We start from the raw sequence: 8,991 nt of genomic DNA, 5'->3' as shown, positions 1-8,991 counted from the left end.
TCCACAAAAACAAAGGAAACAATTCGCTATTTCTGCACAAAACGTCGGATGATAATTATTTTAACGACGTTTTAACACTCGTAAACAGCCTTTGGTAATCTTCTTTAAGGCCCAGTAATTGATAGAAATGAATAAAAAGGCCATAGATATTTGTGTGAGTGTCGTAATATTAAGTGGAACTTAACAACTCCACTACGATCTGGCATCGCTAGTATTGTTTGAGCAAAGCAATGAGAGAAAAGTCAGTGATTTATCGGAAAATTCTACTAGATAGAGGAAAATAGAGTGTTTGTGCATTTATTTTGCTTTGCGGTGAGCTGCAGGCGGTATAAAATGCATTTCCCTAACTCTTTATTGGCAAATGCAAAAAAGTGACACGGAGTGTGCTAAAACATAGTGGATTCTTTGGTGCAGTGCAGCGGCACCATAACTGCATTCGTTACTACAACGGCGCTTGTTGACGGAGTCGATAGTGATAGTGTTGTTAATACAAGGCGGTGATTTAGAATTCAGTTTTTTCTTGTTGAGGTTGTGTAAGGAAAAAAAAAATAGAGAAAAACAAATATTGATAGCAGTCGCAGCGCTGTAACAGAGTTAGCAGCAGAGAGCAGTAAAAAAGTGTGTATCATTAAAGGGGACTACGTGACCTGCTAGCTGCTAACATGAGAAAGCGCACGTCCGATTACTATAGCTCCGATACGGAACAAATGGTGGCCTCTGAAGATATAGGAGCTAAGGCTCTTTCAATTGATGGATATCAAGATGTATATTTGATGCGTCCGCAGTCAAAGTTGACCTTTGGTAGTAGTTTTAAAGAAGCCAAACATTTCTATGATACTGGTGATGAAGAGGTAAGATCAAATTTGGTATTGTAATGTAGACAAGTTATGATTAGAGCAAATTAACTAGGGCTAGATGTGTTGGTGGTGTAAAATTGTGTGTTTATGGGTAAACATGTATACATAAAAGTAGGTCATGTATGATTTTCTAATCTGGCTTTATAATAAAACCCACTAATTGATGCAATACTTATGTATGTACGTATATGAATATATGTATATATTTTCGATTTTGGGTTTTCAGGTGCAACAATTGTTGTTGAAGGAATGTAGACTTATATATGAGTGCAAATTGTGTCGCAATATGTTCCGTAGTCTGACGCAGTTCATCGGTCATAAAAGAGAATTCTGTCGCAGCGCAGTTCACTGCGACGGTGACATATCTGAGGGCGATAAATACAATGGATTCGCCGTAAGTAACTGGCTCAATGTACTAATTATTTATAAAATGGCGTTGATGTGCATTTAATCTTTTTATTTATATACATTTCTTTTACAGAGCAATGTAATAGTGACCAAAGAAATTTGTAGTAATAAAAATAGTAGATGTGAATCTGTTTTGCAAATAACTGATGAGGCTGTGCAACAGACCAGAACACTTTGTGAAAGTAATGAACTTATGGATGAAAAAATTTCTGGTAATTTTATATCAAATATTCTTAGTTATACATACACATAGTGAACATAACCTATGTATGTACATATAATATACGTATGTATTTATGTATGTAAATATATATGCATATATATGTAATGTATATCTGTATACTTATATGATATGGTATTGGTGTGCCCAACTTAGCTGGGGGTAGTGTTGGTACAATCATTTGTAATTTTATTTGTGTGTAATGCAGGTGTATGTATGTATGCACACGAATGTGCAAGGTATATATAGAATGTCATCAGCATTAATAAGAGGTGCAATTATTATGCTCTTCGACAAGATTTTTGTGAAAATTGATTTTTCAAAAGTGTAGATCTTCTAAAAATGTGCATACACAAACATAAAATATCGGAAAAATTTTTAACTTCTGTTACACCAGGCTATAATATAATACCTTTCACAAAAAAATTGATGGCAGCTATAAGTTATAATGCTCCCATCTGCACAATTTTATCATATATTGCACCGATGCTTTATACAAATGTGAAATAACTAATTTTCCATACAAGAACTTGATTTTGATCGATCAGTTCGTATAACGGTCCGTCGACTCAGCGTGTCCATATATATTTCATTTGGACATTTCCTTCTGGGTATTATAAACTTCATGGCAACCTTAATATACCCTGTTCAGGATATAATTACGTAATTAAAAAATTTTTTCGATTTCAATGGAAGAAATGTACTGTGACTTTCTACTCAAATACATAGAAGCTAAAAATTGATTTACTGTAAATTAAATTAAGAAATATTACTCTTATCTTTATTTTCATGATATAATATAGGTGTGTTTTAGATGAGGCTTGAATCAAGGGTGAATCATAATACTCGAACATCCATACATACTATATACGATACTTTTTAAAAATTTTATAAACGTGCATTCTATAAGCTAATAAATATTTTTTACTTTTTTTTTTAGGAATTTGCACGAAACAAGCGGTGGCTCAAATCGAAAATGAGAAAATAAAAAATATACTCTCCTGTCCGCAGGAGCATTGTATGTTGAATTTTTCAAACACCAAAGAACTTGAATTGCATTTCTCTCAAGATCACACGTACGTATATTGAGATAACATCCCTCATGTTAAATTTTAATAAAAATATATATATTTTTTTTCAACAGCAAATCTATGGTGTTTACCAATTTTGCTGAACAAAGAGTGGACAATCAAAAACAAACACTTTCTGATGCTGTGGTTCCCACCAGAGCGCAGAAAATGACAACAAACGTTCATACCTGCGAACACTGCGCAAAAACTTTTGAATGCGGCGACGCTCTATCCACACATCTTTTACATTGTCCAGTTAAACATAACATATTGAGTAAAACTCTTGCCTCGGGAAATATTGACAACATTGCAACAAAGCGCATCAAATTGCAAGTAGTGACAACAGAGGAGCCCTTTAATGGCATGGAAGCGCATGAACAGGGTCAGGATATGGCGAATATATCGGATAATATTACAACGGATATGCAAGATGCTGTAGCTGTGAAGCAGGAGTATGTTGCTTCAGAGAGCAGCACAACGGGAAACACAAGCGCTACAGCAAAGAAACGGAAATTGAAGAATCGAAGAGCTTTCACAAGTGCGTATAAATTATAATAACCAATTTGCACAAAATTAATCACAATATAAAATATAATTTTGCAATTACATTTTTACAGATAAAGTTGCCGCGGCTATCGATCCACCAAAAGGGGTTGTAGAGAATTTGCCAATAAAACAGGAAATTTGTAATGAAGAATCACGCACACATGCCAAAATTAAAACTGAAAGCAGTATTGGCAGTGATTTAGAGCCAAAGAAATTGCTCTCCACTTGCAGCTATTGTGGCAAGTCGTTTGAACGACGTGCTGCCTTATCGACACATCTGCAACATTGTCCGGTGAAGTATAGCGTCATGGAGAAAAGCACAATTTATGGCATGAGCATATGTTCGAAACGTTCGAAATTGCATTCGTCGGCAGAGAAAGCATTAAAAGACACGCGCCAACAAAACATTACATCTATGGTTACCGAAGATCCTGATACTGAACTCTTAAATGAAATGTTTGCAAATTTGGGCAGACAAACTTTTGGCGTGGGCTTGCAGACGGTTACAATTGATCACGATGACACGACGGCTTCCGGCACTGACGATGCTAAGGAGGTGGAGGACCTAGAAGATAATGGACAAATAAAATCACCGACTCAGCTGAATGAAACCTTGCTGTTAGATCAAAGTGTAACTGATGCTGAACTTTCCATTAGCACAATCACAGCAATTGAAAGCTCGCTTGACGCACACGGGGAGGAGGACGCGGAGAAAAAGTCATGCCGCCGTGTGCGTTCAGCGCCATTGGAAAAACGTTTGCTATGCCGTTGCAAGATATGCTACAAACAATTCAACGCGCTGAGTAACTTGCGTCGTCACATTTCTATGTTCCATTATCGGGCTCAGCGTTTCGGTTGCACTTTGTGCGATTATCGCGCTTTTCGCCGCTACGACATTGTTAACCACTTGGGCAATACTCACGGCATGAAAGGGGATCCCGAAGCGATGTCAATTGAATTCGTTTCGGAACACGAAGTAAACTATAGTCGTGAAGATGTTGAGGGTGATATTGTTGTGCTTGATGAAGACATTGATGAAACGAGCGTGATCAATGAGTCAACTGAAGATATTGAAAATAGCATTGAAACAAGACAAAATGTGAAACGCTTAAAGCGTAACAAAACTATTTCGATCTCAAGTGGGCTTAACGTTGGGTTAAATAAGCTTACACGACAGAAAGTCAAACGGTCACAATCGCAGCATGAAACATGCACGGGTGGTGGTGTTAAAACTCCGGCAAGGCGTCCCATACGGAATCGCATTAAGCCGGAGAATAAAGACTTCGTTTATGATCTCTCTAGTTTGGTTAAGAAGGAGAACAATGATGTACAAAACGACACTATACGCAGCCTTAGACGTCGTAATACAATGAATGTCGGTACAATCGAACCTGCCACGCATTGCTTAGAATCACTACTCGGACACACAGGCAGTTGGGATCAAATACGTGGCGCTGCACAGCGTTTGGCTGCATCCGCCATAAGTAGCGGTGCGGCGACTTCGGACACTCAACCAGAATTGCCAACGGAAAGACCACAAATGCGTCAGCGCTTGATTTCAACACATCGGCCGGACAATCATTCCGTTCCGGTGATCGAGGCCAGCGAACTGGAAGCCGCGCGTCTACAGTCCACACTACTGGAGGACACATTCCTCGAAAAAGTGGCTAAAGCATCGCCAACATCCTTTAAAATTAAACCCTTATTATCACTGCATACCAGCACATTGAATAGGTTGCTGGAAAAAGTCGACTCCTCGCTGCATCAACACGCCAATGGCAAATCGTCGCCCAGCGACACATCCTGTAGTGATGAGAATGTCATCACTAGCCTGCATATTTCCCCGCCTCCGTCTATTCCACGAGCAAATGCTCCACCACCCACGCCGCGCAAACGCATCTCAATGCTGGATCGCCTGCGCGACGACACATTCAAGTATCGCGAAAGTCTGCTACGCTCTGCATTGGAGAACTAAGGGCGGAAATGTAAAATTAATTTTTATAATTATATTTATTAGACTACTTTAGATTATGTGTATCAATTAAATTTTAGTAGTACCTAACTATATTACCGCCACCTACCTATACATCCACACAAACACACACATCTGCATGAATTTTCATGCTTTGCAACTTAATAGCCTGCTAGTTTCTTTCAGTGGGTTTGTTTCGTAAATTCCATTGCAGTTTTATGTAAGTACGAGGTCTCAAATATATACATACGTATGTTTAGTTTGCAGTCGTACATACACATTTACATTAGTATTAGTGTAATGCAAAGATGTACAATACATGTACCTTGCACACTCAAACGAAGTTATTCTTCATTATTTCGTGTGAGAGAAGCCTTACAAAATAAAATAATGGTAAAAAACACTTTGATTTTTATTCAATTTGAGGTTATGTTCGTAATTATTTAGCAGGAGTTATTATAGGAGAATGTACTAAAGTATAGAGGCCATAAGAAAATATATGATAAGATGCTAAGCTTTTAAAATACTCAATAAGGTGTGTTTTCCTACAGGAATACCATAAATAGGTATGTATGTATAAAAAAATACCCAAATTATTTTAGGTATGTTTCTCTTATTGTTGTTGCCGAAAACAGTTAGCAATAATTTGTAGGAATGAGTTGCCGGTTCTTGGTTGGCTAAGAAACATTTTTCTTTAACGTAATTTAAATCGATCGTAAGTTGTCATAATTTCCCCGTTTCCACGACAGTTGGGTCTACACAACCGGAAGGGATCTGGCTTTTTGTCTGACCAAGGATTGTCAACTAGGCAGCATTCCTCCAAGTTACTTCAGGGATGTTTTTCTACCTCTACAACAACAATATATACATATATATGTTTGTCTGGGTCCGTTCCGGTTACTTAGACCAGACTATTGAGATATGATATGTAACGTGTAGTGGATATTCAGTTTCAAAATAATGTGTCAACAAAAACAATGGAAGTAACAGGAAATTGGCTCTATATATGACTAATCTGCTTATATGTAGCTCAGGCGCTCTGATCATTCTGACGCCATTTGTCCCATAACCGTCATAACTGAAAGTTAACTTTCTAAAAAGCTCTAGGTCTCACTTATTTCTCAAACTTTTCTATTTATTTACAACCTAAAAATAATTTAAAATAAAATTTTTAGAAAAATATTATAAAGAAGTAAGGAAGGGTTAAGTTCGGGTGCAACCGAACATTATATACTCTTGCAACTTACAATAATCAAGGCCCGGGAAATACTTTATGGTGTGAAACGTCAACTCGAGGATCGAAATCCAAGCAATTTTATATAAAGATATACTATATACAATTCCTATACTGACAGGCACAACGAAAACCATTATATATGTATAGTATATGGCAGTTGGCGTAGTAACGACTCGATTTTATCTATTTTTCCTAAAACCACATATTATTAACACGTCACATACTAAAAAACTTAACATATAGAGTAAAGTCAGCAGAATGTTCGAAAATCCTGATATTAGTTATATGGGTGGTAAGTCAAGTTTTTGCCAAATATTATTTATTTTATTCACAAAGATACACTCTTATGAGTAAAATATGTATGTTCTCTCATTTGATTGAGATAACTCACATATTGGCCGATGTATGCGGTACAAAGTCACCCGGAAGTTGGAAAATCTTTATATGAGGTGTATGGGGGCTCAGGGAAGTATTGGTCCAATTCAACCTATTTTTGACAGAAAGACATATCATTGTCAGAGAAGGATTGTACGTGATTTTCCATTATATATCTCAAACATTGACCGACAGATTTTGTTGGATTTAACGTGGCACGCACTAAAGACATTATTCGTGCACAATTTTATTCCGTTATTTAAATTACTTCTTGGTTTGTGTACTGAAAAGTGAAAATTAAATGGAATTTAAAATTGTGTTATATGAGAAGTAGGCGTGGTTGTATTCCGCATTCGCCCACTGTGATATAAATTTAGTCAAAATCGGTTTGACGGGTCCCGAGATATGTGACTTTACCAAAAAGCGGGCGATGCTCCGTCCATCGTCCAATTTTCATACCGGCTCCCATAAAGCCTTCTCATACCATGTCGGAGGTAAAATTTAATGTCTCTGGCGTATTTAGTTATTGCGCTTTTACTAGATTTTAACAGTAACTCTATATGGAGGGTGAGGAGGCTTATCTTTCGATTTCATTCATTTTCACACTTTCGGTAAGAGTTCTTATAATATTTGTGCTAGGCAAATTTAGTTGTTGTAGCTTTAGTGGTTTAGGAGATATGTACAGTAAACTTACGGGATCACGCCCTCATTTTCAACTTTTTTTTTGCCCCATGCTATTGCGATCCCCGGTGCCAAATTAGAGTTCTATATCTTAACTTAGTGTTTAGTCATGGTACCTTATACGTTTTTGGTTAATGGCCCCATCTACAAACTCGTACTTTATTTACTAAAGAAAACGCACACCAAGTTTCGTCAAGATATCTCAATTTTTACTCGAGTGACAACTTGCACGGACAGACAGATAGACTGTCATATGGATTTCAACTCGTCTCGTCATCTTGATCATTTATGTATATATGCATAACCCCATATCTATCTCGATTAGTTTTAGATGATACGTATGAACAAAACTATTCTACTCTGTATCAACATGTTGCAACAGTATAAAAATGAAAGCGTGTGTCATTGAATCGATTTGACGTCGTGATTAAAGTAATAGCCAATGGCTACTCAGTCCATTTAGTAAATTATCTTTATTCTTTGAGATCAGATGGTTCTGATACCATCAATACACATTCAATAAAAATACTTTCCGATACTTCATGGTGGCAGCGAAGACATTATTCTCATAAAAGTCATTCTTCTCATACTAACTACATGGTTTTTTGAAATGATTGAAATGATTACTCAATAATACTTGTTAGGATCGACTTCTTATCCTAACCTAATATTAATTGCGTTCGGTAAACTGAAAAAGTCTGTGTTTAGTTATATAATCCAAATGATAACTTTTTCGACCGAAAACCAACTTTTATAGATTTGTAAGTTGAACATGCAAGATAGCCAAATCGCAGAAATAACAACCCTGAGAATTCTTCCATACAAGCACTTCATTCCGATCTTTCAGTTTGTATGTCATCTATATGGTACATTAGTTCGACATCGGTAGCTCGACAAAAGAAACGAGTCTTGGTAAACAAAGGACGTGCGCAAAAATTCTAGACCGATATCTCAAAAATTGTCGTATCTACAGACAGATGGGCATGCTTAAATCCATAAAGTACATGCTGATAATTTATAAATGTATTTTATCCTTCTGGGTATTACAACTTTGTGGTACACTGAATATAACTGTTCAGAGTATAATTAAAAAAATAGCCTTCTAAGGTTTGTCGTGCTTTTTAAATTAACAATTGGTTCTACGATGCGCCGCATACTTCACTAGAGTCAAAGAAAGTCTACGGAGGCAAACAACAATGAAGACGCCTTCTTACAATTAGAACCGAACTCTTAACGTGGTAACGCCAAAAATTTAAATTTTTTTAGGTAATAAATATTCTAAAACGCAAAGTTTGCACTGAAATTGAACTTTCTTAAATTTCTTGGTTGTCTTCACTCGCGCTATTGAATTGTTTCTTTTGTTTTTGCATATGTAATCAGCCAGAAGCCAACTTGCATTGCTGCAACTGAATTGCTGTTGCTGCATGGCTGCTGGTGAGAAGCCGCACCTACAGCCTTCAGGCCACTTCGCCAAGGCCCCATTACTGCAATACTTTTCAGGTTAACAGCCAAGCCAGCCAGCCAACTGGTGTGCATGTGTGTGTGGGTGTGTGCTCGATATTCATTTAAGTGTTCCAATTGCGGCAGTTGTTTTTGCTTCCCGTTTGCGCTGGTACTCACCAATG

At 37.0% G+C, this 8,991-nt stretch overlaps 1 protein-coding gene across 1 annotated transcript; it reads left to right on the top strand.

Moving 5' to 3' along the window:
* The first annotated feature begins 285 nt into the window (after positions 1-285).
* LOC120773114 lies at positions 286-5,476 on the top strand. The gene is made up of 6 exons (XM_040102110.1): positions 286-851; positions 1,084-1,251; positions 1,339-1,477; positions 2,426-2,561; positions 2,630-3,093; positions 3,173-5,476. Exons 1-6 carry the CDS (start codon positions 663-665, stop codon positions 5,074-5,076), a joined length of 3,000 nt encoding a protein of 999 aa, XP_039958044.1. The 5' UTR covers positions 286-662; the 3' UTR covers positions 5,077-5,476.
* Positions 5,477-8,991: the final 3,515 nt, after the last annotated feature.

The sequence above is a fragment of the Bactrocera tryoni genome, chromosome 1 (genome assembly GCF_016617805.1).
Source record: "Bactrocera tryoni isolate S06 chromosome 1, CSIRO_BtryS06_freeze2, whole genome shotgun sequence".
NCBI lineage: Eukaryota > Metazoa > Arthropoda > Insecta > Diptera > Tephritidae > Bactrocera > Bactrocera tryoni.
This window is presented reverse-complemented; position numbering and strand designations above follow the sequence as displayed.